Source organism: Accipiter gentilis, chromosome 32 (assembly GCF_929443795.1).
Source record: "Accipiter gentilis chromosome 32, bAccGen1.1, whole genome shotgun sequence".
NCBI lineage: Eukaryota > Metazoa > Chordata > Aves > Accipitriformes > Accipitridae > Astur > Astur gentilis.
The window spans coordinates 6,337,727-6,365,513 of NC_064911.1; the positions used below are offsets into that span (position 1 = coordinate 6,337,727).

At 37.1% G+C, this 27,787-nt stretch overlaps 1 protein-coding gene across 7 annotated transcripts in view; it reads left to right on the top strand.

Moving 5' to 3' along the window:
- TTC3 (tetratricopeptide repeat domain 3) overlaps positions 1-27,787 on the top strand; it is a 255,764-nt gene that overhangs the window by 9,665 nt on the left and 218,312 nt on the right. For all 7 annotated transcript variants that reach the window (XM_049835275.1, XM_049835276.1, XM_049835279.1 and 4 more), the window contains 15 exons: positions 26-149; positions 1,126-1,211; positions 2,004-2,098; positions 3,898-3,960; positions 6,994-7,048; positions 7,593-7,755; positions 7,900-7,948; positions 9,040-9,163; positions 12,459-12,513; positions 17,229-17,289; positions 20,258-20,324; positions 22,357-22,494; positions 23,525-23,605; positions 24,301-24,413; positions 26,677-26,803. In XM_049835275.1, the coding sequence (XP_049691232.1) occupies positions 26-149; positions 1,126-1,211; positions 2,004-2,098; positions 3,898-3,960; positions 6,994-7,048; positions 7,593-7,755; positions 7,900-7,948; positions 9,040-9,163; positions 12,459-12,513; positions 17,229-17,289; positions 20,258-20,324; positions 22,357-22,494; positions 23,525-23,605; positions 24,301-24,413; positions 26,677-26,803 (1,401 nt within the window). The remainder of the gene's footprint in view (positions 1-25; positions 150-1,125; positions 1,212-2,003; positions 2,099-3,897; positions 3,961-6,993; positions 7,049-7,592; positions 7,756-7,899; positions 7,949-9,039; positions 9,164-12,458; positions 12,514-17,228; positions 17,290-20,257; positions 20,325-22,356; positions 22,495-23,524; positions 23,606-24,300; positions 24,414-26,676; positions 26,804-27,787) is intronic.

Genomic DNA, 27,787 nt, shown 5'->3' on the forward strand with positions numbered 1-27,787 from the left:
TTTTCCTTTTCTTCAATTGAAATAGGGTGTCTTTGATGTTGGGGATGCACTTGATTGGGTTAGATACACAGGTGATGTCAGTATTCTGCAGAGGCTGGAGAAACTTGGTGATTTTGGTTGGATCTATCTTGAAATTTTCTTTGCTGAATGTAAGTATGACCACTTCTGAAGAAACAATGGTGAGGAAAGTAATTTGTGTTGTAGTTATCAAATAGTTAATGTTTGTGTGTATTTCACTACTCTGGGAGTGACTGGAAGAGTGACTGGAAAAATAGTGGTGGTGGTGTGGGGTTTTTTCTTTTCTTTCTTTTTTTTTTCTTATTTGAACCAGTCAATTCTTCCTTGAATCTCTGTATGTGGGTAGTATTCATGGTGCACATGCTGTTTCTGAACAGGAGTTCAGAACATTTTTTTCACTTTGGTGTCCATTATGGGCCGTATGCACACCCTGTATGGCTTTAACTTAGGGTTAAGTTGAAAGTTGCCTGAATATTGTTTGGGTCTTTCTGTTAAACGTTTGGCAGAGGATTTTGTCAAAATATTAATTGAGATGTTAGTCATATTTTAAAAATTAGCTTATCTAGCTCATGGGAGTTACCGTAAGATATTATTGACACTAGCAGCAGAGCTTCTGCTGGAATTACGGAAAGCTCCCAGGCCTGCTGTATTTGACATGTGTTAAATGGCTCATATTCTGATCTTTTTGCATATATGCAGTCTAACTCAGCTGTTGCAGTAAGCAACAGGGTAGTAGAAATGGAACTTGCATGTAAGGAGAAGAATCTTTTTATAGTTAAGCACTGAATTACAAATTCTTTTAACTGCAAATCTTTAAAATGCAAATTCCTTAAAATACAATCGAGTTTTACTTGATTGCTTGAAATTCGGGAAGTACTTAAACATTTTGCAGTCTGCAGCCAGTTATTTTGGGCTTATCCAATAATAAATAATTCCTTTTCTTTTGAACATTTCTGTTGCTTAATTTGTTTCTGTTATTTAGTTGGTATCTCAAATTTTGCTTCCAGTCAGAAAACAGAGCATGATTCTTAGCAGCAGAAGATAAACCCTACTTCTTGTCTTTGGTAACTTCTTCACCCGTTGTGTTTTTCTGAATTTTGTCTCCAGGCAAACGTTACATTACTAAAGTTGCTTTGGAAGATTGTAATTTAGTTGAAGAATTTAAAGCTGTGACCTGTGAAAACTGTAGGAAGGTGAGAGATGATACCAGAATGTGTTTGTGCTTTTTTTTTTTTTATTGTTAATTTTGGGGGAGTTTTTAATGATCAAAGATTAGAAAAATGACCAAGTGATTAAAGATAAAGGTTTCAAAAGCTTGAGTGAGTATTTGTCTAGTCATAAATAGTTACCTTGAGAGATCCTGGCCTAATAAACAGAACTTCAGTTGTTACATTGCCAGTGTATATTGGAGAGTGTTCCCTTCCTCACCCCCCAAAAAACTCAAGGAAATGCAGTTAATATTGATAGAAGATTGTTCAACTTGATCCTTTTAACACAGAAATAAGACTCTCTTAAAGTCTTTGCCATGTGTTCCTTTAGTGTAGATGTTGGGGCTTTTTTTCTGCAGAAGTCTGGTTAATTCCTGTGTCTTCCTTGCTACAATTCTGTAGTTCAGGAGCTACGCTGAAAGGCTCTGAGCAAGGAACTGGTTGAGCTGTGCTGTACTCAGCCTACCTTGCTGTTTGATACATGCTCACTTTTGATGATGACTATATTATGGAACCCAGGAGAGCTTCTGAGTTAGTCCTGCTTTTTAATTATTGTTCGTTGTATTCTTATCTGCATAACATTTTCATTTGTACACTTTTAAGCTTATTAATTGCAATGAATTAAAAGTATTAAATTACAACTAATACTGCATACGTAACATTCTGTTTTTACAAGCATAAAAACTTAGCTGCCTCTTGTCAGATGTTTTCTTTACCTCTCATTGCAAATGAACTTAATTACAGTGGTTACTGAATTGTTTTTTCTTGATTTCACAGAACAGTGAATCTATGAAACAAAAAGGAAATGAGGAATTTTCCCAAGGAAACTTTGATCATGCTATAATGTCATATACTAAAGCCATAGAGTTTTGGTAAGAACTAAACTGGTTAACTAGATTGTGTTATACAATATGTATTCAGTTTATTCAGATTTATCCTGATTTTGTGTAATTTGGGATGAGCCAAATGATAATCCAGTTTAAAAAAAAAAGCTAAGTAACATGGTTTTTATTCTGTTTTATTTCTTGCTACTAATGGTTGTTTGCACTTTTACTGCCCCAAAAGTCCTGTTAGGGTCTAAAGTTGGTCTAAAATGACTAACAATAAGTATAGTAAACCTGAAAGGAAATAGGTTATTTGGTGTGAACAGCCACTTCTGTTATCCCTCCTAAATACTCTTCCAGCAGAACACTATGACCAACTGTTGTAAATACTTATCTTAGCTATGATGCAGAACAAGTGAACAAGAACAAATAAGAGAAGTATCTTCTCTTAGTAACTCTGTTTGCAACAGGCTTAATTTCCTTTTGTAAGTCTTGTTTAATTTCTTCCTAAAAGTCCTTTGCTTGAAAGGCTTTGGAGACTTTTCTGGGCTCTGTAAAGGGGCAGGGAGATAGAGATTAAATGAGAATTTATGTCACATGCACGTAGAGCATTTGCCCCTTTCCTATAGTCTGCATGGAATGTCAGCAAGTTACAGAACTCTGGTTTGTTGTCATTGCTACTTGTGTTGTAGTTGTGCAAATGCTGCTTTTATAATTCCTGGTGCCTATGAAATATGGTGAAATTCTTAAAGTCCCACCTTTCATAAAAATTTGATTGTGCAAACTGTTTTATTTTTTCATTTTGAAGTCTGTAGCTTTAGAATTGTGCAGTTGAAAGGATTAGCATTTTGCTGATGTCTTCAGATTTTGTGTCACATAGTAGGATACATTTCAATCCCAAATTCAAGCTGATTTCAACTTCCTTGAAAAGTTGGGTAGGGTGACTTCCGTCAAGTGACTGTATCTGAGATGATGGAGCAGGCTAACAAGGCTTTGCTCACGGTACCTGAGGGGGAGGGAGTAGCAGAATTCAGTGAAAGAGCAAAGGAAATCCCATGGTTTAGAAAGAGCAAAGGAGGTCTCATGGTTTCCAAGGGTGGTAGAGCTGAACTGCTGTTACAGCTATTTGTTAGAAATTGTTCTTTGTCCTTAAGACTCTGCTGGAAGGTGAAGGATAGCTCAGTGATGTCTAGCAGCTCGGGTATCCTTCATCTGCTCTGTGCACTGTCTTCTCTTTTTTATTCACCTAGTGTGACTTTAATCTGCTTCATCATTACACTCCTTCCCCTAACTAGCTGCATCCTCCTTGGCTTCCTTTGAAGTGGTTGCTGGATTACATTTATCAGTTTCCCCCTCTCCTTCTCCATTGGGTATTTTGGGGACAATGCCTCAGCTCTTTAGAACTGCTGCTCAGTCTGACCAGCCAGGCAGTCAAGCTAGCTTTTGTTTTTTTGAAACAAAGCTGAGATTGTGGGGAACATACTAGCCACACCTGTGGGTGGACTGTTTGAAATGTGTTTTGAGCTGGGGAAGAAGTTTAAATCTCTCTCTCTTCTGTGTTTTTTTTTTTTTGTTGTTGTTTGTTTTTTTAAAGTAGGCTGAGAGTGATTTGAATTGATTGGAAGTTGCATTAGTGGGCCCAAATATTACAAATTATTATATAATTAAAACTAATATTCTCAGTGACTTGACTTGTAAATCAATGGGTCTATTCAGGGAAGCTTTTATGTAATTGTTGGTGCTAGAGTGCTTGCAGACAATTACTTTTTTTTCTCCTTAAGATTTTCAAAAGTAATATACATTACTAACTCTTCATGATAGTTTGTTTTTGCTTTTTTATTTTTAAGTCCTGCAAACCATCTTCTGTATGGAAACAGAGCTCTTTGTTTAATTCTCACAAGGCAGTACAAGTAAGTAACCCTTTGTTTATAATCTGAAATGTTGTGGTGTTCTGCAGTTAAAAATTGGCAATGTACTTAGGAAAATAGTATTTTTAAAACTTAAGTATATGGTAGTTGTGATGTTACTACCTCACAAAACTGATATTAAGACAAATGAATAATATTAGCTGTATCTGCTGGCAGATGGTAATAACATTTAAAATTTGGGGGTGGGGGGGTTATACAACAGGAAAAAAACCTCAGTACCAGTAAGTATTGTGATTTTTATTAAACCTCTTGAAAAAGAGATCAGTGTGGGTATGAGGGTTATTTTCCTTAAGCCAGTTGTTAAGATAAAAATCTTGTTTATGAGCAAGGTGAATGTATACCTTTTATGTAGAGACAACTCAAGAATTTATTGTTAGTATCATTGAAGTCTTAAAGGTTGAATTGTTGTTAGTCCAGAACTAATTGTTGAAATAAAAAGAAATAATAAGAATGTTTTGTTATTAACTGGTAAATCTGGTATCCACTTTATTTTTAATTTCTGCCTATTTTCCTGGTATTATGCTCACCTCTCCACTGCTCCTCTGTGTGGGTACTAAGTTGACAGTTCCGTTGCTGTAGCAGTGGGGTTAGAGGGCTGTCAGCCTGTATGAGTCCTTTTCCATGAGGAATGTGATGTTCATGCTGATGGCTTGTCCTTCCTCACTCTGGGATCCACTTGGGGTCACTTTTGCATTTGCTAACATGGTATTACACCTTTGCTCTGTCATTGTTGGTCTGCAGTACTCTGTTACATCTGAGTTTACTATACATGGTGCTTCTTATGGATATTACTTTTTCTTTGTTACTCTTAAAGTCATATTTGTCCCAATTTGGCATGTCTTTCACTGACCATTGGTGAATTGTTTATAAGTCATGGGGTCTCCATTGCCAAGCGTGTGCCCCATCTCTTGACATCTTCTGCCTGTACTCCTTTGTTGCGTCCTGTATCTCCACTTCTCAAGGCCTCTGCTGTCATATCAGGCTTGTATTTCTTTACATGACATCATCATTTTGGGGTCATTCTGTATAAATAGTAGTAACAAGCAGTTATGCCATCACAGTCTATGGCTGTAGCACACAAAGATAAACCAAAGTAGAACAAATTAGCCATAGATGCCTGGTCAAATTAGAGAAATTTATGTCACAGTTAAACCCAGTAAAAGAAAACTGCAGGCAGGTGAGACTGCCGTTCAGGTTGAGCAAGACCGGGATGACTCAGTCCTGAGGTTTTGCAAAGTCGGTACTGAGCTTATGGCCTGCTATTGGTGGTGGCAGTACTGTATTATGGGACTATGCAGTTATACAGTGTTCTCCAGATCATCTGCTGGAATGTTCATAGCTTTACTCAAGGCGTGTGTATTCCTCCCGTTTTCAGAGCCTCGTGAGAGGCAGCGGTCGTGTTCCCTCCCAGGCTTTGGTACGGGACAGGACCTTTCATTGCAGCTGCGCTTCATGTTGTGATGTTTTGACAGTGTCGGGGCAACTTTCCTAGCACTGCACAAGGCTGTCGAAAGGTGGCACTGGAGGAAGGACTGGGAGGGCGAGAACGAAGCACGCACTAGAGAACAACTATAACAAATAACAGCACACGCTTGAGAAGAAGACAAATTGCTTCAGTTTTTTCTGATCTTTTCAACCGCTTTTATAATCCCTTAGTATTCTGAGTTTCTGTACCCCACTATCTGTCTCTTACTCAAGCATTTTTTTCCTTGTGTCTGCTTCCTTTGCCATATGAATATGGTGCAATTTCTCCCACTTGAATCACTGCTTCTATTGTTGGGGGTTTTTATTGCTTATTGTTTAAAATGTATTGACACACCCCCAAATTCTGCCATTCCTACCTGGCCTTTCTTATTTTGGGGTGTTTTTGTGGGGTTTTTGTTGTTGTTGTTCTAACTTGCTTTAATTTCACTGAATTAATTCTTCCTGAAATCTCTGAAGAATTCTGTTGTGTAAAACATACTCCTTGTTTTGAAATTACTGTCTTTTTCAGGCTTTTCTTTAGTATCTGGCTTTTGTTACCACAGAGCTCAACCTCCTCCTTCAGATCCCTCTGTACAAGTTTTCCTGCTGTAATGGTTACAAAAAACAGTGGTAGTGACTAGGCAATTTATGAACAGTTTCATGTGAAACAAGCTGTTTTTTCCATATTCCTTCCCTTTGTGGAGGTAAAACAGTTAATGCCTCATAGGCCTTTGCAGGCCTCTCAAGTTAGGTCTCGCTGCAGACATTTTCTGAAGACCTCACTGAGTCAGCATGACCCAGCTATCAAAGGAGTGAGTTATTTGTAAGCTTTCTCATCTGAAATAATCCATATGCGACTGCTCTTTGTTGTAATTTACTACATACTGGTTATCTGACACACAGCTGTAGTTCAGGTATATAAACTGTGTAACTGCCTGCTTTGGGCAGTACTGGTTTTAGCAGAGGCCATCGCTGCTGCTCTGTGTTCTCTGCTGTAGCCATAGGGATATTCTGCTTCTCTTCTGACCCAACCAAAATTGTAATTCTGGTTATTCCATGACACCTTCTATACAAAAAGTCAGAGATGGGTATGTTCTTCAGGCTTCAGTAGTTGGGAGTTTTTGTCTTTCAGTGCTCAGCAGTTAATACATGCACCCTCAAATCTCTAGCTATGATTACATAACTACTCTCCAATGTGATATCTGTCAAAATCTTTAAGTTTGGTAGTCAGGCTTTTTTATTAAGGCTTCGTTTTTTAAAGGAACGTTTTGTTAGAACCCAGTTAAGGGGTAGGTACATATGCAGAAATGCTGGAAAACGTGGTAGGTAGGGAGAAGGAATAAATATCTGATGGGCGAAATATTTGAGACTGTGACATTATAACCCAAGTAAGTTTCAGCTAAGAAGTGTTATCAGACCATGTCTTCACACAGGTGAATGAACTGTTCTTTTATTCACTTTGTATTTTTATGGTGCCTTGTATATCTGATCTGTAGATTTTTCTGAAGTATAAATAATAAATACCTCTTCTTTTTCCCTCCTTTCTCGAAGGAGAGCCCTTGCTGATGGAAAAAGAGCCACTATTTTGAAGCCTAATTGGCCAAAGGTTAGTTTAATGTACGTTTCAATATTGTCTTTTGTTGGTACTGTAAAGCAACATAACCCAGAGTCTTAATTACAGGTTTGACCCAGGTAGATGTAACATGTTGTAAGTGTTTTTACATGGTGTTCTGCATGTGTAAAGACAGAATAAAACATTTATTTTGTTGTTGTGTGTAGCTATGTTATCACAGTGCTTTAAAAAGAATATACATAGTCCTTACAATAAAAAAAATCCTGATTAATGACCAACATGTATTTTTCAGTATTTGTAGCCTAAAGAAGAGTAAATAAGGGATAGTTACAAAATTGCAAAGTAGTAGTTGAAATTAGGGGAAAAAGCAAATTTGCTCTTTTCCAAAGACAGAGCCTCAATGTTACTCCCAGTGAATTATCCTTCTGTTTCAGTGTGCTGAGTAGTTGAAAACTTTGAAACAGGTGTTGAGTATGTAAAGTTTTATTTTGTATTGTCTACTGCAGCTGTTTTGGATATAAGTTGTTTTCTTATTTGTATGAATGAACGCTTGAAAGTCAAACTCATGCCCATGTAGGGTCACTACCACTTCTGTAAGGCGCTGTCATTACTGGGGGAACACGAACTGGCTTTGGAAGCTAATGAGAGAGCTCAGGAACTATGCAAGAATATTCTTGATGGACTTAAGGACCTTATTCAACAAAATGACAAGTTAAAGAAGACATTAGAAGAAATCAATGGTAACCTTTTCTGATTTCAAGATCTACCTTGAACATAGCAAAATTCCTTCATTGGTAACTTTCCTTTGAAACTAGCTAATTCCTTTTTGCCTTTTGGTGTTGTGTTTGTTTTTTTTTTTTCCCTTCCTATATAATTTTCTATAGGTATTAAACAACATAAACAGAAACCAAAGAAGTCGCTGCTTGAGAAAAAGTAAGCAAGTGTCAAGTTTGTTTTTGTTGGTTTTTTTTTTAATAATTAGCAATGCTTAGTATAAGATTTAAGTAATACATAGCATAGATATTGCTTAAATTGTCAGTAAATAAAAATGGAAGGAATAAACTTAAACTGCAACCAGAGTGCAGCCTAGGAGTAAAGAGGACTTTCAGGAACTAAATAAGCTACCTTGAGATGTGTTCCACTTCCAAGCAGTTCGCTTCAGCATTAAGTTTTACCCATGTTGGAAATAACAGAAAACAGTTACATTTTCACGGTTTTTTTTCCTCCCAACTTGAAGTGCTTTACTGTTGAGGAAATTTGGTGCCTGAAAATGTCAGTGCAATCACACCTGTTTTTTTGTGTTAACTTTGCTATATAAAGTTTGCTAGGAGATGTAGCTGATTTAAGAACTGAATGCTAGCAAATGCATTTTGACAATGATAAAAATGAACATGTATCCTAATTTGTAGAAACTTGCTTTCACCACATCTATTCTGTGCTTTTGCCTTGCCCAGAGAGAGTGAGAGCAATTCTATATCATGGATTCAGATAAGTTACAATATATGCTGCAACTTTAATATAAAACATTTTTCTGAAAGATCTTTTTATTTTTTTTAATTGGTCTACCTGTAGTGATGTGCTATCTATCATTCAGAAACAGTACAGTAAGTAAACTACTAAACAGCTTTTTGTAAACCAGAAAATTCTGCAGGAACTTAAATTTGTTTTCCTTCTATATTGCACAAATAAAATGTGGCATTGGGCAAGATTGATTTTTTTTTTTTTAATTACCATTATTTATGTATTTTTTTTTTTAAAGTGCAGTAATTCAATTCCTGTTCCTTTTATAGAAAATGGTGCTTTTTTGGTGTTATATTTTTGCATAGCCTTGGACTGTGCAATTTGAAGGTGTAAAAAATTGCTGTTTGATCAAATCCTTTAAATATGCTTATGCCATTACACTTCTATGAGGGGTAGACTTCCTGTATTCGTCTTTGTTTTTTTCATGATACGTGTATGGTATGTGCCTTAAATACGGGGAAGACATTGACACTGGAAGAACTCGGGTTCTCTCTTTTTATCAGAGACTGCAGTTCTTCAGAATCTCATTTAATAATCTCTGAAGAACAAAAAGAAATAGAAAAAGACAGAAAGGGAACACAGTCTGATCCTAAAGATCATCATTGTCATCAAAAACATGATACCAGGGTAAGTTACGCTACAGCTGGCATTACAAGACTAACTGTGTGTTGATTTACATCATCCTGGAATGAGTTATTATTTAGTGGTGTGGCTGAAATTTTGCGGCTACTGTGTTTTAATAATTGTGTACTTTGTCAGCCAAGTACACTTCTCTTGTAATATTTAACTCTCAAATCTATGTTCAGAACTTTGGATTTAAAAGGAGGTGGTTGCTTGAATGAGAAGGTGGAGGCTGTATGTTATGATGAGGAGAGGGGTCTCTTTGGGCTTCTTGAAAGTGAGACTAAAGTCATGTCTGATTTAATCAACTGTCCAGTCCTGCCTGTCAATATGCATTCAGATCTGGGCTTTCATTTGGCTTTAGGAGGGGATTTAGTTAACATGTACTTGTGTAATGGAGTTCAGTGGAAGATGCTTTAGCCATAGTTAAATCACATACAGGGCTTTTGCTATACTGGAGCATTGTTTTGCACTGATATTGTGATATTAAGGTATATGCATGGTTATAGGCCATTATTTTCATGCTCTGTAAACAGATTTCTTTTGTATGGGAAGAACGCTGGTTGAATAGTATGCTTAACTGGATTGTATTTAAAACTAGGGGTTTGTGGTTCTCAAATATCAGTGTGGCTTGTGTGTTTAAAACAAGTGTAGTATAGTTCCAAAGTGCAAGGTGGACTTGTGTTATTTTAGTAGCCCTTTGTAATTATTTAGATTCGTTGTTTCAATTTAAAAGACTGTTTACAAGCACAAGTATTTTACTAGATTATGTTTATTAACTTTTTGGTGAGAAAGCCTTAAGCTAGAAAGTGAAGCTGTTGCAGGGGAGATTTAGACTGCTTAAAGAAGCACTGCCAAAGGTAGCAGCAAAAGTGGTTTTATTGAATTAAGATGTTGTAGAAGTGAGGCTTAAAGAAGTCTGATGGCAAGGTTCAGTGTATTACTCTACTGCACAGAGGATATAATAATGATTCAAAGTTACCAATACAAGATCTTAATGCCCTGTGATACAAAGTTATGTGTGATAGCAATCACTTACCAAAGATCTGCAGTTGGTAGGGGGTCTCTCAGCCACAAGGAGTAACCTTGAGAGGTGTCCCAACTCGAGATCATTGCCATGCTGCCAGTTACTTAGGAGGAAGAGCTCAAGAAAAGCTCGCTCAGGCTGTCATATTTATGGAATAAAGTGGTTGGCTCATAGTCAAATTACGTGCGATGGAGAAGGTAAGCATGAGACTCCTTGTACCCACAAATTCCTTTGTTCTTTGACCAAATTAGTTTTGGAAGAACCATCTGCTATTTATGTGTTAATCGCATGATCAGTGTTCCGGTTTCCAAGCTCGTATACATCAAAGCTCACCATGTCACCCTGTCCCTGTGTGGGTTTTCAAAGAACAGGTTGGAACTAGAGAAGTTCATGGCCTGGTCACAGCCTAAGCCTTTACTTCCTTTGGAGTCTGAACCAAACTACCACTAGTTTGGTCAAGGAGTCAAGTGCATCCATCACAGAAGCTTAATAGAGTAAACTTCATTCTGTTTTCATGGTTGATTTTTGTTCCTGAAAAATAATTAAACTAAGGATACATGTTAGTGAAGGATGACCAAAGAAATCCACCAACAAAAGCCTCTAAATCTAGCTTTTAAAAGGTTATTTTACTGTTGAAAGTGCAATGGTGTACTTTGTTGTGGTGGTTTAACCCTGGTAGGCAGCTCAGCCCCACACAGCTGCTTGCTCACTGCCCTCAGCAGGATGGTGGAGAAAATCCTAAGTGTAAAAGTGAGAAAACTCATGGGTTGAGATAAAGACAATTTAACAGGCAAAGCAAAAGCTGCACAGACAAGTAAGGGAAAATAAGGAATTAATTCACTACTTCTAGGAGATATTTAGCCATTTCCAGGAAAGCATAGCTGCATTATGCATAATGGTTACTTGGGAAGACAGATGCCATAACTCCAAATGTCCCCCCCTTTCCTTCTTCTTCCCCCAGCTGTATATGCTGAGCATGACGTCATATGGTCTGGAATATCCCTTTGGTCAGTTGGGATCAGCTGTCCCAGCTGGGTCCCCTCCCAGCTTCTCATGCACCCCCAGCCTACTTGCTGGTTTCGCCGTGTGTGAAACAAAAAAGGCCTTGACACTGTGCAAGCAACTGCCTAGCAATAGCTAAAACATCCTTGTGTTATCAACACTGTTTTAGTCACAAATCCAAAATGCAGCACCATGTGAGCTGCTATGAGAATTAACTTCATCCCAGCCAAACTGAGCACATATATTATTCCTTAAAAAACACCCACCCCAAAAAAAGTGGCGAGTTGGGGGATTTTTTGGTGCTTACCTTTTTTTAGGTGGATTTTGCTACTGGATGTCAGTGGAATTTCCCAGCTGTTGCTGTCTTAGTGCCTATCTCGTTGCCAGTATCATGGGGAGCCTGTAAACTATTCCTGTGCATAAATTTTCTTCAGTGGTGTGCTTTGCTAGACACGTGCGGACTGTGACAGTTGTGCTGTAACAGCTTGGAATTAAAAATTTAATAACCAACCTCCAGTTTGTTTACAGACAGTTCTTCTCTTTCACACTAATTATTAATTTAAAGAAACATTTGTACCTCTTTCTGATTGTCTTTACTGTCATTGTTGTAAGATAATTAATAAACTGTTTCTTATAATTTAGCCTATAAAATGTGTTATAAATAAGCTATATAATATAGAAAAAAAGTGATACATAATGTGAATCTACTAGCAAGGTCAAAACAACTTAGCACACACAAGTGGAAAAAAAACCCCTTTCAGGTTTCGCAGGAGGGCGGCGCAGCAAAAAAAAGATGACTCATTAGTGGGGAAAATGAAACCAATGTACAAGGGCAAACGGAAGGAAAAGAAACTTAGAACTTGTTGAAAAACAAAGTGATCATTGGAATGCATAAGAAGTGCTTAAAGATTTTTGACTGTCTTACGAAAACTTTCATCTGCTTTTATGCTATGAAAATCTTCATAATGTAGGTCTGTAAATTTTCTTCCTTAAGGATGAACATTACTGTGAAAAAGGCTAGTATGTGTTAGACTAGTAAATAATATTAATTGATATGAATTTGGAGGAGAAAAGCGTAAGTGTGCAAATGCACTTTGGTTAATGAAATTATTTTTTTTTTGCCTCTTGATTGGGGACATAATACACTGTATTATCATGATTTCTTTGTTTAAATGTCAGTGTTCTGGGTTTTTTCTTTGTTTAAATTTAGCGAGCGATATCTATTTGTTTTTTGTTATCTGTGTAAAACCAAACTAACGTATTTGTCATTAGGTGACTGACATCCAAAGAACAGAAAGCAAAGTTTGGTCTCTGGAGTTTCCACCAAGTGAGTTCATTTCTGCTATTCGTCAAGTCTGAGTCGGTTCTTCCCTTGCTGTTGCCATTATTAATGAGGAAATGTGTATCTAGTGTTATTTTCACAACACTAGTAAGTGTTCAGTACGCTATCATGTTTTATTTCTTTTCCTGTTAGGGTGCAGTTACTTAGATACTGCTCCTCTCCTATATTTCTGTCTTTTTTCCTTCACACTTTTATAGTTTGAATCTACATGGATGAATTCAGAATTGAAACTGGAACTAAAAAGTAGAATGCTGAGTCACATGGTAGAAATGCTTTCCCTCCTTCTGAGACAGGTATAGGATCTAAAAGGCTCTAAATTTAAGAGAAGTGTGTGGGTAGTTTCAGTGTTCATAATTCATTTGTGATTACTAAAAGCTCCATATAGGTCCTTAAGAAAATGATCCTGCAGTTAGAGAGTAAGGAGGCCACAAAATATTTGTCAGAGGTAGAAGTTGGTGTGACTTATTGTTCATGTCTGGTTTTTTAATTAATTAAAAAACCCAACAAAACAATTGTTTTATAGGGAGAAGTCCCACCTCCCCAAAACTCCCACAGTGACAGAGTTACTTTACTGTGGTGAAAGTGAAGTGCAGGCAGTTCTGATCTTCAAAGTGAAATCTTTTCCTGAATTTTGCTTGGGTTTTTTATCACCTGCTAAACCTGCTGTAACCAAGAAAGCATAAGATATTACCTTGACATTCAGAAATTTTTCTTATTTATAATGTTTGTTTTGAATACTCCTACTGGATCTGGAGCAGCTGCATGCTCACACTGTATGCTGAAGTTGTGACCTTCAAGGCAGTGGGTACTTCTAGTCCTGACCATGCAACCATGTGAAGTCCTTGGTGTCCAGCCATACTGTTCTTTGGACTTCACGTACTTAAATACTTAGCTGAATGGGTGCCAAAGTGCAGAGCACTTCAAAACTTGATTTTGGGAAACCAGTGGAGATACATTACAAAATATTATTTTAAAATGATCAGTAGGAGGAGTGATCTTGCTCTTGTGGACTTTGGACATATGCAAACATCTTGAAGAATTAAAGGATTTATTGGGAGATGGAAAATGTGGGAAAGGTTCTGAAAGAAGAGTCAAGATGAATTTGTTGAAAAGATGTTATGTGGTAGGATAGTAAAAAAAGAAGAAACTATAAAGTGTTGAAGGAACTTAATGCAGAAAGCATAAATCAGGGAAGGGTTTTAGAAGGGGAAATCAAGCTCTGGAAGACAAATCAGTTTTGAGGAACTATGCATAGATGGTGGGAAGGAGCAAAATACGAGATGCACGGTAGCCATAGGGAATTTTGAATGAGTTTGAAGCACGTGACAGCTAAGTGAATCCAGATGTTTTCCTGAGTAAGAAGATGTGGTCCAGATAGTAATGGAATCTGATGATGCTTTATAAAACAAAGTTTTATTGGGGCAGTGGAAAAGATCAGCAGCAACACGCCCATGGGGTGGCTTGCCCAATAACCAATAGCAAACATAGCACTGTAAGTGATGCCCTGACTCCAGTGGACTGCCAGGGATACTTGGTGTTCAGCTCACTGGGCAGCAAGACCAAATCGTGCAAATGTCTTTTGATGTGGGTAAGAGTTGTGCTTTCCCTTGGCTCCACCAACAGTAGGGGATTTGAGAGAATCGTACTTTACATGAATAATGTGGGCAGCATATGCTGCCCATGTTGGTCAGGGGGCAGGGTGTCGGCAGTCTGTCTGTGCTGCTGATACTGGCCAAGGGCAGGGTGTCTGCAGTCTGTCTACACTGCTGATACTGGTGAAAGGGCAGGGTGTCAGAAGGATAGCTGACTTAGAGGTTGAGGAGGGAAGAGGGATAATGAAAGGCTGAATGTTGGGAGAGAACTTAAAATTCTTCTAGGCTAAAGAGATCATAGGACTATGAAATGTTGTGTTGAACATAGTAATTTAAAAAAAACCCGTGCTGATTCCATGATTTTTTTTCTGTTCTTCCTCCTCCTCCTCCTCTCCCCCTCATACTCTGTCAGTACCGATGTAGAAGAAAATATTTGATTTGGCTTTGATTTGAAAGGAGGAGTTACGGTCTGAATGACTAGCTGATAGCGAGTTTACTGTGGGTGGGGAAGAATAGCTTTCTTTTTCTTAGCCTTTGTTCACTTAAAGGCTTAAGACTTGCAGGAGAGTCAATGTAAAGGAACTTTATGACACTGTATCTTATCTTAAAGTTACCGTCCTTTTTAATTTCAGTTCTTGTCTGCATGTACTACTTTTTTGAGCATGTGTACATTTCTGTTAAGTATCTTTGTTCACTCCTAATGAGAATGTCTAGCAAAAGCAATACTACTTCTACTAATATTTTAAAATGTTTGTGGGGTAAGTGAATCATGTTTGCTGTTAAATTAATATAGCTCCGTAAGTATTTTAACTATAATTCAGCAGGATTTGCTTGTTACTTTTATTTAAAGGAATTTTTTAAAAATCTGAAAGTAGTATCTTTTTAAGTTGGGTGGTGTATGGGAATAGTAGTTTCTGTAGAAAATTTTTTGAAATAATTTTTGTTGAATGGTTTTTAAAATTAGAACATTCAATGAACAAGTAGGACTGATTAATTCTTGCATTTGATGGTGAGAGGGAAGGCTTGTATTCCTTTATCTTCATTAAGATTTTGTTTTGAATGATAGATTCCTTAAGGGAAAGGAACCTATATAATGAAGAAAAGGTAACATATCTCTGTCTCTAAATGGTTAAATGATGATATGCTTGAATTGTTTCCTGGCTTTCAAAAGGATTGTTGTTTTCTATCATTTAAATGTCTCTATTATGAGGAATTTGTGATGATTATTAGTGTAGCTTTGGAGTTTTTAATGTATATGAACTGTTTCAACAGACACCTATTCAGACTCCTATGGGACAATTTCAAGAAATGGTTCATTAAATATTTCTGAACATGTTCAGTCTTCATGATGCTTGATTTTTGTTCTGATTAATTTAAATTTTATGTTATTAAGTAGTTTTTAATGAAAAATTACTTCTGGCACGAGGCAAGTGCAGAGGCATACGATTTAACTTGAGAAATGAGTACATGAGACATCCCACTGATTTGAGTGAGATTACTCAAATGCATAGATTTGTATTTTTCCACAATCAGTGTCTTTCAGTATTTTGTATCTAATTATAGAAAATACTTCTATGAGTACCATGAAATAAACATTTTTAAGCATAGATAGTTACTGAAACTTTATATATAAAATTAATAACTCATTTTTTCAAATTTGATTTTATGGTAGTTCAACATAAGCATAATAATAAATCAAGCAATATTTAATGATTTAGGTAGCTGTACCTTATGTTTGGGTTCCTTTGCTCAAATATCTTGAATCCCAGTGCTGGACTGTATGTTGTCTGTGTGATTGTGTCCAATATTAGGAATCCACAGTTGCCTCCTAAACTACTTCTCAAAGATTATTGCTGGAACTATCCCTTCTTGGAACAGGTAGCTGAGGCTGAAGGTGGCATTCCTATATGCCTTGTAAAATCCCTTAGGTTTAGCTAGCAAAAATATCTGCTGCTCTGCACCCCTTCAGCTTACCATATGTAATAAAGAACACGGCAACATGTGATGCTCAGCAGTTCTGCAGCTGAATTCGTCAACTGCTTGTTGGTTCCTTACCAGTCCAGAAATGACATTTTTTGCCTTGCTTGTCTAACCGTCTGGTTACTAGAAGACAGCTCTCCCATAAGTGGTCTTTGTCACTGTTGCTGTTGAGTCATTAATGTCTTGTAAAGTTCTAACTTAAAATTCTTGAAAATTAAAAACGTCTCGACTTAATCATGAGTATGCATGTGCACATTCGGATGCCTAATGTTATGTTTTAATTCGGCAGAAAACGGTTGAGAGATGATTTTGCAGTTAATGGCATGGGTTCCTGGTTTTGAGCAATTACAATAAAGTATTAAAACATGTTTTCTTCCTTGTTACTAACGAATTGTTTACTCTGTTTGTAGAGCCCTATAACTAATCAATGACAATGTTAGATCTCTGGAGTTGTAAAGTGTATTAATAAGTTTTGTGTTAAGTTTTTGACATTAAGTTTCAGAGTTAGAAATTAATCAGTATCACATGATAGATTCTTTTTTCTCTTTGTGATCCAGTATTTCCACATCATCAAATGCTTTTATTTTGTAATCGGGGACATTCATCTTGATCCGACTCATATGTTTACATTTCTAAGATTAATGTGGGTTGAACTTAACTCCTTTAGCAATGTATTTCTGAAGTAGCAAACTTTCTGTAAAATTTCTGTAGTCCAACATCCATAGTGATCTATTATTCCCTTTAAAAATTCTAGTTATCAACTAATAGTGAATATAACTGTGGTTTTGTATAACATATTGATTTCTTCAGCTTGGAGTCCACTTTAATAGTTGTTACAATATTATAGAGTCAGATCATAACTTAACAGAATTTTAAGGTTCTTCTGTTTGAAGTATCTTTCCACTTTATAGGATTAATAAATTACTATACTATTTCATAAGAATAATATAAATTAATGCTGTAACACTCAGAGGTGGCTTTTTAAAAAACTTTTCAGTTGTGTTAGTTTTTAATATTGTAAATGTTTAAGATCTATTAATTATAAAGCAAAATGTGAGTTCTGAGTGCATTTTTTTCCTTTTTTTTAGGTGGTGATAATTTTGTTTGAAATACTTTTTCTCATTACAGGTCAAAGTCATCAGAACAAAGGAAGACCAAAAACCAAACCTGGTGACTCTGAAAAGACGAGGTAAGAAATTCTATTTATTTTTTTAACATGTTATTATTTTGAGTTATTTTATGTAGCACTTAAAAAGGAGTTAATGCTGCTTGCTCTTTGCTAATTGCTTTGTTTACATTGTTTACATACTCTTCAGGATACAGTTCATGTTAAGATAGCTGATTAAAGTTCACAAAATTCCAGTTTTCATGAAGAGCCTGAGTTTTATTACTTAGAAACTAAATATTTTTCAAAGCTCTTTAGTAAATGAAGGCATAATTTTAATAAATGCTGTTTAAAAACTGTTGCCCAAAAGCAAGTCATACAGTATAACCATAACAAAAAAAGTTTTTCCTTTACAGCAAAAGATAGTAGGAATTTTGTTCCAACACCACAATGTAACTCAAGTTCTATCTTATTTTCAAGGCCTCTTTGTACTAGTTCTACTGTGTACCAAATAATTTTTAAAACTTCTCTGATACTTCATATGCTCAATAAAAAGAAGAGGTTTGACTGTGAGGAAAGCATTTTAAGTTAGTCTGAGAACTGAATACTAGAACTTGGAGCCCTTTAGTTGTTGTTAGACTTGAATTTTCACTTGAAGCATATCACTGTCTAATTTTAAGTACATGAATACTCCCCATAGAACATGCTGAATGTAAATGAGTATGTTTGATGGTTTGGGGCCAAAATTAAATTAGTTGAGATAAAAAGCATTATAGATTTTATGGACAAAATTTATGCTTCCATCTGTGTCCTGGATTCAGCTGGGATAGAGTTAATTTTCTTCCTAGTAGCTGGTACAGTGTTTTGGATTCAGTGTGAGAATAATGTTGGTAACACTGACGTTTTAGTTGTTGCTAAGTAGTGCTTATCCTAAGTTAAGGATTTTTCAGTTTCCCATGCTCTGCCAGCAAGCAGGTGCACAAGAAGCTGGGAGGGAGCATGGGCAGGACAGCTGACCTGAACTAGCCAAAGGGGATATTCCATACCATAAAATGTCATGCCCAGTGTATGAACTGGGGAGAGGTGGTTGGGAGGGGCAGATTGCTGCTCGGGCATCGGTCAGTGGGTGGTGAGCAATTGCATTGTGCATCACTTGTCTTTTCTTGGTTTTTAATTTTTTTTCTGTCGTTTTTTTGTTATATTCCTTTTCATTACTGTTTTTATTATATTTTATTATTATTATTGTTAGTATTACATTTTATTTTACTTTAGTTATTAAATCATTCTTACCTCAACCCACAAGTTTTACTTTTTCCTGATTCTCGTCCCTATCCCACCGGGAGAGGGGAGGAGTGAACGATTGAGCAGCTGCTTGGTGCTTAGTTGCTGGCTGGGGTTAAACCACAACAATCTGTTGCAACATTTAAAACAAAATTTAAGAAAAGAGATATTTATTTCCAGTGATATTGGGACCAACATGCTCCACACAGGTTTGGGAAATTGCTGCATTTATAGGTGATTCCATATGCCAATATATTTCCTCATCTCACAAATAGTTAAGGAGTAAAGGACTGTTACTACTAATTTATTTGTAAGTCATCACTTGCATCAGTCACCTTATTGCTTATGGACATGCAGAGACAGAAGCTTTCAGTGTTTTAACCTGAGCTGTGAAATTAGACAAATTAAGCTCTGACTGTACTTTCTTGCTTGTAAACTTCTTTAGCTAGTGTTTTTTAGTTGTGTTTAGAATGATTAAAACCAGATGAGGGGTACAGCAAAATAAGCTGTTTACATTGATATAGGAACTTTTCCATTAAGTGATAATTTCTAAAGGCAGATTTTTCACGTGGAAGAGTTCAAGCCTCTAGGAAATGTCAGAGCTGAACCTGATTGTTTCCAGTTCTAATCTAAGTGTTACCACAAAACCTGCCATCTTTTAATCTATATTTATTATAGTACAATCCTTTTGTTTTTCCGTAACTCTCTTTGAATACCACTGTAGCTAGGACAACTGAAACTTTGTCACAGGAGAGGTCATTTGTGTTATTTAACTGGGTTGCCACTGAATTCTTTCTCCTTTCACTTTAAGAGGGGAGAAGAACGTTAGAATTCACTGTGGGAACAAATCCTCTTTAAAGTAACTGAACCATCTACAAAATTGCTTCTCTCATGGGGAAGTTTATTAGACCTATAAAAACCCATGCTATTTCTCAACAAATGAGGTGCGTGGTTAGTTACAATCTTACCTCCATTTCTGTAATTAGCAGGTTGCTTTGATTCCAAAAATCTAGGGAATTCTCTGACGCTGTAAAGAATTTATCTCAGATGATCAGTGTTTGATGCCTTCAAATGTGGGACAGAACTGAATGTATATTAGCAAATGTATATAGCAGCATTAAGCATTGACTAGCAATCTTAGCATTGAGGATTTAGTTTATTAAGCAAGACTTTGCCTCTTCATTATACTTTCTCCATTCTCTACTTGTGCATGGTGTTTCTGCTGCAGTAGTGGAAGAGCTGGGAAGAACAGCTCTGTTCCTCTCTTCTCTGCTCTCCCTGCCCCCACCATGCATAGCTACTATATAGACTTGATTTTAAGCAGTGGTTGTGCTAGGACAAGCAATCTTTTACTTGGGAAGAGTAGAGAAGGGGAAAGAGGCCTAAGCACCTTCTTATACTGCTGCCTTTGGTATAGGGAAGTTCTCTAGTCACCTATCGCAGTCCTTCATAAAATCAACTCATCTGAGAATAAGGTGGAAAAGATAAAAGGAAATAAATAAAAAGATGGAGAAGGGTGTTCTTCAGCTACTTTGCTGAAGCCCTAGTGATTTTTGAGCTGGAAGTATATGAACTATATGAATAGTATCATAATCCTTGATAGTGTTACAGTACTTGTTATCGCGATTGTGAAAGTGTGCCGTAACAATCTCTAGCATGTAGGCAAATGTGATGTAGTTGATAAAAGTGCAGAAATTTCTGTTTCTTGAAAATAAGATTACATATAAAGTACATATACAAACTCATGATGCCATTCTCCTGTTATTTGTAGAGATCACCTTGATTTGAAGATAGAGTCTAAAGCTACCCAAGATAAACTCTTCTGTACTGTGCAGCAGGTAACTAGGAATTCATTAGCATACGACCTTAAGCGTAAATGATTTGTCACCTTTTAGTAACACTGTCCAAAATCTCGGTTCATTCAAAAAATTAATACTTCATGCTTAGCCTGACTTGCATCAGGAGGCAAAGATTATGTGATTACACTGATTTATACTGTCTTGTTGCTGGTAGTCTTCTTTTGCTTCTCCTCTTTCCCTTCCTGTAAGACCTCACACTGGAAATTAGTGTAACAAAACTCAGTGTTGTCATAGAATAACTTCGCTAAAACCATGAGTTAGTAGTATAGCTCTCTTGTATCTTAATTTGTAAGAAAACCCACAAAAATCCCTGGGAATCCTTCAGGGATTTATAATACCCTTCCCAAAGTTCTGACTAAATATGTTTGCCTGTGTTTGATACATACATTTGGAAAAAATCTTAGAACATTTTGTTGAATGGTTGTTTAAAATACTATACATTCATAAATTGAGAATTCTCCTCAGGTCTTCTCCACAATGAATGATGAGTATCCCAAAGTTCTTGAATGAAGTCATGGGGACGTACATAATTAATCATTTCCACTCTGCTAATATGGGGAAGTAGATACCAGAAATCTCTATTCTGACAGCATTACTACTACAGAAAGTAATGTTTTTAGTTGGCTTAATCAGCTTCATATGTCATGTAGCTTAACTTTATTAGCTTAACTTTAAATTAATATAATTTGTTCTATTCTGTAACTATATGCTCTGACAGCATTACCTTGTATCAGTAATTCTAGGAAATTAAAATAAGCCTTAATCATTTTTTCATGAACTTATTTCTGCATTTTGGTCTTTTCTTTATCTGTTTGTAGTTTCCACTGTCCCTGCCACTTTTGTTTATAACTGCCATTAGATCATGGGTATTTTCTTATGTTTGTCCTTTTTGGTCAGTTGACAGGATGAAGACAAAATAAGATCAGAATTCATAGATGCTTAGCAAAATACATTCAGGACATGCATTAAATTTAGTATGTCAAAAGCCTAATTCAGTTCACAGGAATACAATTAAGTACAGCATTAGAATAATGTTAAAAAAAATCGGGCAACTCAAAAGTTGTGTTTCATTCTTCCCAAACCTTCCTGTTCCTTCAGTTTTTCCCTGCCCATGACCCTGTCTTCAGAATCCCAGGCTCAAATGTCAACATGGGGGGGGGCAGGTGGCAGGGGAAGGGGCAGTTAACAAAAAGCTTGTAAAGCAGGATTACTTCATAGTGAAGATTAATTCATACTGAAATGAGTAAGTGGCCTAAAATACACAGGTGGGCCTCATTATTACTCTTTGTTTTTCGCTTGTGATTGCAAGAGTAAGTGTTAGAGGAGCTTCTTAAATAGTCAAATTAATTCTACCCTGGCACAATGATCAGCTTCCCAAAGCTAATTTTATTTTAGTGTTTCAACAGATCAAGGGAATCGAAGTTCCTAATTCTGCAACTGCTTGTCTTGATTTACAGTCATACTGCTGGAAATTCCCTGCAGGCTTCAAGAAGTATTTGTAGTGAAAGGCTAATACCATAATGCATTCTGAAACCTTCTAGCATTAAGTATTAACCTGGGTCAAGAGAAAGTGTAGGCAGGAGGAAATAGTTCTCAAGTTTTTAAAAAACGTTTGTACACAAAATGGAGTATACAAGTGAGGGAAAAGTGTAAGTCTGGGGTGGTTTTTTTTTTTATATGTAAGAAGGATTAAAATGATGCTTGATCTAAACTTGAAACTTTCTAGAGAGGAAAGGATCTAAACTTAGAACAAAAACTAGATTTTTAAGAGATTAGCAGCAGTAGGCCCATGAAAATCTCAAGTTTTTAGAAGTTGAATTTAAAACAGTGTTTTATAAAAATGTACCTGATTTGCTGCTTTAAAAGTGAAATTGTGCTAAAACTGTAGGAAGTACAGAATTTCAACAGTTGTCTGTTTGTTAAGTATTTTAACAAATAGCTTGCTTGCTTTAAAAAAAAAAAAAAAAAAAGCTGTTTTCTTTTGGACTTACTGTTTTCCTAAATATTTTAGATGGATTTAACTGTGTTGCCAGAAGAGGTTAAATCCCTTGTTCATGATGGTTATACAGCCTTGATGGACCAGCGGTGTCACAGTGCTGAACAAGCTTTTTCACAATTGTTGAGCATTCTAAATACTTCAGAATTAAAGGTAAACTGAGAGGAATAACTTAGTTTATTACAGTAATTGAAGTTTATGCTTTCAGTAGTGTTTCATTCTTTCCTTCCACCAAAACAGTCATTATTATTGAATTGTTGCCTGTGATGTTGACTACAATGCCAAGTGTATGCCAAGGAACTCGCAAATGAGAACAGGATAAAAAAAATGATAGTAACATAGGATGTATGTAATGTTCAGCATACACATGCATTTCTAGATGCAATCTAAAAAATACTTACCAAAATAATATTCTCATAAGAATAATACAAGATACTCTTATCAGATATTTTATGTGATAAGAAACTACTGTCCATTGTCAGCTTAACCTTTATTTATAATAATGTAGGGTAAAAAGAATTTATATTCTTCAGGTCAGATGACTACCTTTGACAGCAAATACTGTGAAATTTTGTGTATATGTATCTAGCCTAGCAGCCACTGACCTGTTTCTTGTCCTAGATTTCTTTAAATTATTCTACTTAATACTAAAGTTTTGCATGACAATGTGTGTGAACATACGTTGCTGTGTTTCAAGCTCCCATTTTAGTAATGGCTGTTGCAGTGCCAACAAGTCTGTCCAAGCAAGTAAGGCACTAATCCATCTGGAATTGTGACCTAGTTTATTAGGAAGAAAAAGGTTGAGAAAGGGGTTTTTAATTTAAAAAAAAAGAAAAAAAGCTGCTCAATTCTGAACATGAATTAAAGCAAAGACACACTGCACTGCATGAGGTCAACATAATAAGATCTGCAGTTACAGCATTTCTAAAAGCAGACGTTTCAGGATGTATCATGTTGAAATATGTAGGGATGCCAAATGACCAGCAGTAAAGGTGTACTTAACCATCACTTTTTATCCGAATTGTAACATAAATCTGGGTAGAGGCTGTGATAAGAAGGTTGAGAAGAGAGTTTCCTAGCTGTGTTGTAGTGAAGATCTTCAATTCACAGTAGACAGTAATGTTCTAGTTACCAGCAAAGTGTTTTTGTGCATGCTACTACTATAATTTGACTCTATTTGCAGCAACTGAATCTTCGTATTATTAATTATGTTGTAATCATCTATGGACATGCCACTGCTCTTCTTGGAATAGGACAACCTGAGGTATGACATCAAGCCAGTATATTGCTTTTATTCAAAATTCTAGTTGAGGTAGTTGGGCATCCATTTTTCTCTCTTCTTAACAAATATAAAATGAGCAGGGAAGGAAAGCTTTTGTCACATTTTTAGAATCATACAGTTTAATATCTGTGACTAGATCTTTAATGGTTTTGGATAAATTAAGCTACAAAATAAAATTTCTTTTTAAGCTTTCAAATGAGATTCTTAAGTATTAATGAAGTATAGTTAATTATTTTTCTTCTACTTTGTTGTAATGTGTCTTTCTGACACAAACATTCTGTTTCTAAAACAAGAGAAAGAGAATGCTTTAGGTTCTGGAAAACACCAAAACAGAAATGTGGGTTGTTTGGGGTTTGTTTGGGTTTTTTTTCCTGGAGTGTTTAAAAATATTCAATGTCTTACAATGAGTTTAAAAATATCTGGGTGTTTGTAGCTCAGTGAGCTCAATCATTTAATTTCACTAGTTCAGAGGGAGACTGTATTTACAGAATAGGTTTCTTTTTTTAAAAAAAGGGAAGCCTTTGTGATCATAAGATTGCTTAATTCCCTTTACTGTTCATAAGACTGATCAAAGAATAGGGCATACTGACCCAGTCTACTGGAGCAAAAAAAGGAGATGAAAAGTGAAAAGCTTCTGGCAAAGTGTCACATATTTTTGTCTTAAATTTATTTTGAAGGCGTTGACAAAGGCTGAAGACCAGTTTAAGAAAATAATTGAACAGTACCAGGAAGAAAGATTTGGTTGTTTGGCATACTATGGAATTGGAAAAGTATACCTCAGACAAAACAGGTTGGTATAATAGAAAGCTTCAATATTTGGTACAAAAAATATTTTTCATTTGAGAAATGATGTGTGGGGTTTTTTTAATTACTCTTAATCACTAAATTCGTGTATCAGACTGATTTATTACAACTTTAAGTTTGTTTCTGCAAAGGATGTAATGGAAGCCGCTGAATCAAGTGAACTCTGGGGCACAGGGATATGACCGACCAGCACAGCCCTGCAGTGGAGGAGAGGTTATAGGAGAAGGGCAAAAAACGATGAGCTCAGGGAAAAATGTATCATAAAGAAAGCTTAACTTATCTCAACACCAGGGAGACTGGAAGGTAACCTTGGTTTTAGATAAGGCAGCTGCAGCAGTGAGTCATCGGGTCCCTGAGACAGATAGAGAGCAATGTCTTCCTGAGCTAGCCAGACAGCATGGGGAGAGGGGGGAGGAGTGTATACGTGGCTCAGCCAAACATGAAGTGCAGAAACTGGACAACTAAAAAACTTGAGAGCAAAGGGCTTGAGCTGTCTTCAACTCAGGTATTCCTGGCAGTATTCCTCCCAGCGTCCTGATGGTGAGCATATAGAGACCGGTAATAGGAATCATTTGTATTTTATAATTTGTTTGTATTGATTCAACTGTGTGTTGCAATTGCTATGTTAGCTTGTGTTGTGATTTCAGTATATCACTGTATTGCTCTACTTAATCAAAATCCCCTGTAATGCCTGTGGTGAATTGACCTTGGCTTGCTGCCAGACGCTCATCCAGCTGCACTTGCACTCCTCCTCATCAATGGAAGAGGAGGAGAAAATAAGATGGAAAAAGCCCAGGGGATGAGATAAAGACACGGAGATCACTTGCTAATTATAGTCATAGGCTATATAGACTCAACTTGAGGAAAAATAATTTAATTTATTGTCTGTTAAAATAGAGTTGGGCAGTGGGAAACAAAATAAAAAAAAAACAAAAATCACCTTCCCCCTACTGCCCCTTTATCCCAGGTTTGACTTCACTCCCTCATTTCAACTCCTCGACCTCTTCCTCCCCTGAGCTGCCCAGAGGGTGAGGAATGGGGCTTGTGATCAGTCCGTAACAGCTCCTCTCTGCTGCTCCTTCTTCCACACACTCGTCCCCTGCTGCAGCATGGGACCTCTTCAGAAACTGCAGTTCCTTTAGAGCACATCCGCCTGCTCTGGCAGGGGTCCCCCATGGCTGCAGGGTTGGATACCTGCTCTGGTGGGTCCTCTCCGGGGGCTGCAGGGGAATCTCTGCTCTGTGCCTGGAGTATCTCCTCCCCTCCTCCTTCTTACCTTCGTGCTTGGAGGGCTGTTTCTCACACTTTTTTTACTTACTCCTCACAGCTGTGCAGTATGTTTTGTCCTTTCTTACCCATGCTTTCTCTGAGGTGCCACCATCTTGCCTGAGGGGCTCAGCTGTGTCACGTGGTGGTTCGTTGGAGCCAACTGGAACTGGGGCAGCCCTGGTCTCTCCTCACAGAGGCCACCCTGCAGCACTGGTCCCCACCCCCCAGCCCAACCTTGCCATATAAACCCTATACTATGCCAAATAAATCAAATAAGTTTGATATTAAACCTTAAACCCTCTTCATGTGGAATAACTGGAAGCACCTGGTCAGAGAATGTTGGATGCTGAGAGGGGATTCCTCCTTCCACAGACACAGCACAGCCAGGTGCAGTCTGAGACCCAGGAGGTGTCTGTGTCCCTGTCTCATGGATGTGGCTTTTGTTTCCCTTGACAGTTTTGACTGGTAGCGAGGCTGCTTGTGTGTCCCAAAGAGGTGCATACACAGACACGCTAACACAGCTGGCCACCCAGACTACCCCAGGCAGAGCAGCTCCCATGGATAGTACTACCTGAACTCATGTAAAACCTAAGTATAGGTAGCAGAGTCCTGTGCCTCCTCCCTGGCTGATCAGGGTTGAAGATCACTTGTGAACAACTGCATGCCCTCCCCCTCTGTATTGACAAGCGCACCCACCACATTCATGGGTCCCTTGAATATCAGTGCAGGCTCTCACTGCCTCATATCCATGCCTGGACTCTGGGCCCCTTACCCACGCTGGCTTACTGCCTCACACATTAAGTCTTTTATACTGAAGAGTCCTTATACAGATAATTTAATGAACCAGGTGCTCTTTCATTCCACATAATCTTCCAGTGACCTTTTTTTTATTTGGATCATAAAATTAATTGTGAAAGTATTGCAGGCCATGTAGAAGTTAATCGTATATGATCTGAACATGTACCTGTTTCAAACTTCAGATTTTCAGATGCACTTGATCAGTTCATAAAATCACAAACAATGGTTAATCACAAGATTGTACCTGGAGTATTAACTTGGCCCACAACATCTCAGGTCATTGAAGAGACACGAACAGAGAATTTACAGGTATGTTAAAAAAAAAAAAAAAAAAGGCATAAAACCCTGTTCTGTCAAATGGTCTTTCAAAAAAATAAAAACCTTGTCATCCTTCTCCTTGCCTGCCCATTGTCAAGGCCAAAAAGAGATGGGGAGGCAAAACAGAGGTTTCAGCCTGGAGCAGCCAGTGCAAGTGCCACTGCTCATTGTCAAGAGTGTTGTCAGCCCCAAGAACTCTTCTTGCGATGACAATTTTAAACATGTGGGAAGCATCCCATTTACAACACAAGGGCAGGGGCTCTGGTCAGGCTCTATGCTTGGGTATTTCTATGTAATAATATGGTTCTAATCTGCTCCAAGTGTTTCATAATGTGTTAACTTCTTAGTTGCATGTTACCGAACTTTAAGTAGATGTGAATACTATACACAACGTAATGCTAGAAGAACTGGTTGAAAATTTGAATTGGCAAAAATGTGAAATTGAAAATTGCAGCAGTGGTGCTATATTTAAAACCAAAAAGGAGAGTTTGACCATGTAGTTCTTGGTCGATGTAGTGGGAGTTGTATGGTAAAATTCCCTGCTTGACTTCAAAAAAAATCTAACTTGTGGTTCTGACACTACAAATTGCTTTCTCACACTGAACAGATTTTTTTTATTATTATTACTATTATTATTGTTTTTAAACTATAATTGAGTCACTGCTATTTGTGACGCATTTCTGGATAAACCATGCCATGAGAGGCAAGACGCTTGAGCTCCTCTGCACAGAGGCAGTTTGACACAGTAGAACTTCCTAGGTTATTCAGTGTATGAACTGTATACTATACAGACCCGTTTCATTTCTGGTAGCAACAGCAGTGCTGTTGTTTTCGAAACAAAAACTGACCTAAGGATATCTCATTGACTCCCAGCTGACACCACAGTAGTCTGGCCACTGTAATACATCAGTGGCCTGGGACTTCTGGAGACCATAATGCAAATATCTGAAAGGCTGTAACTGGTGGTCTGTTTGT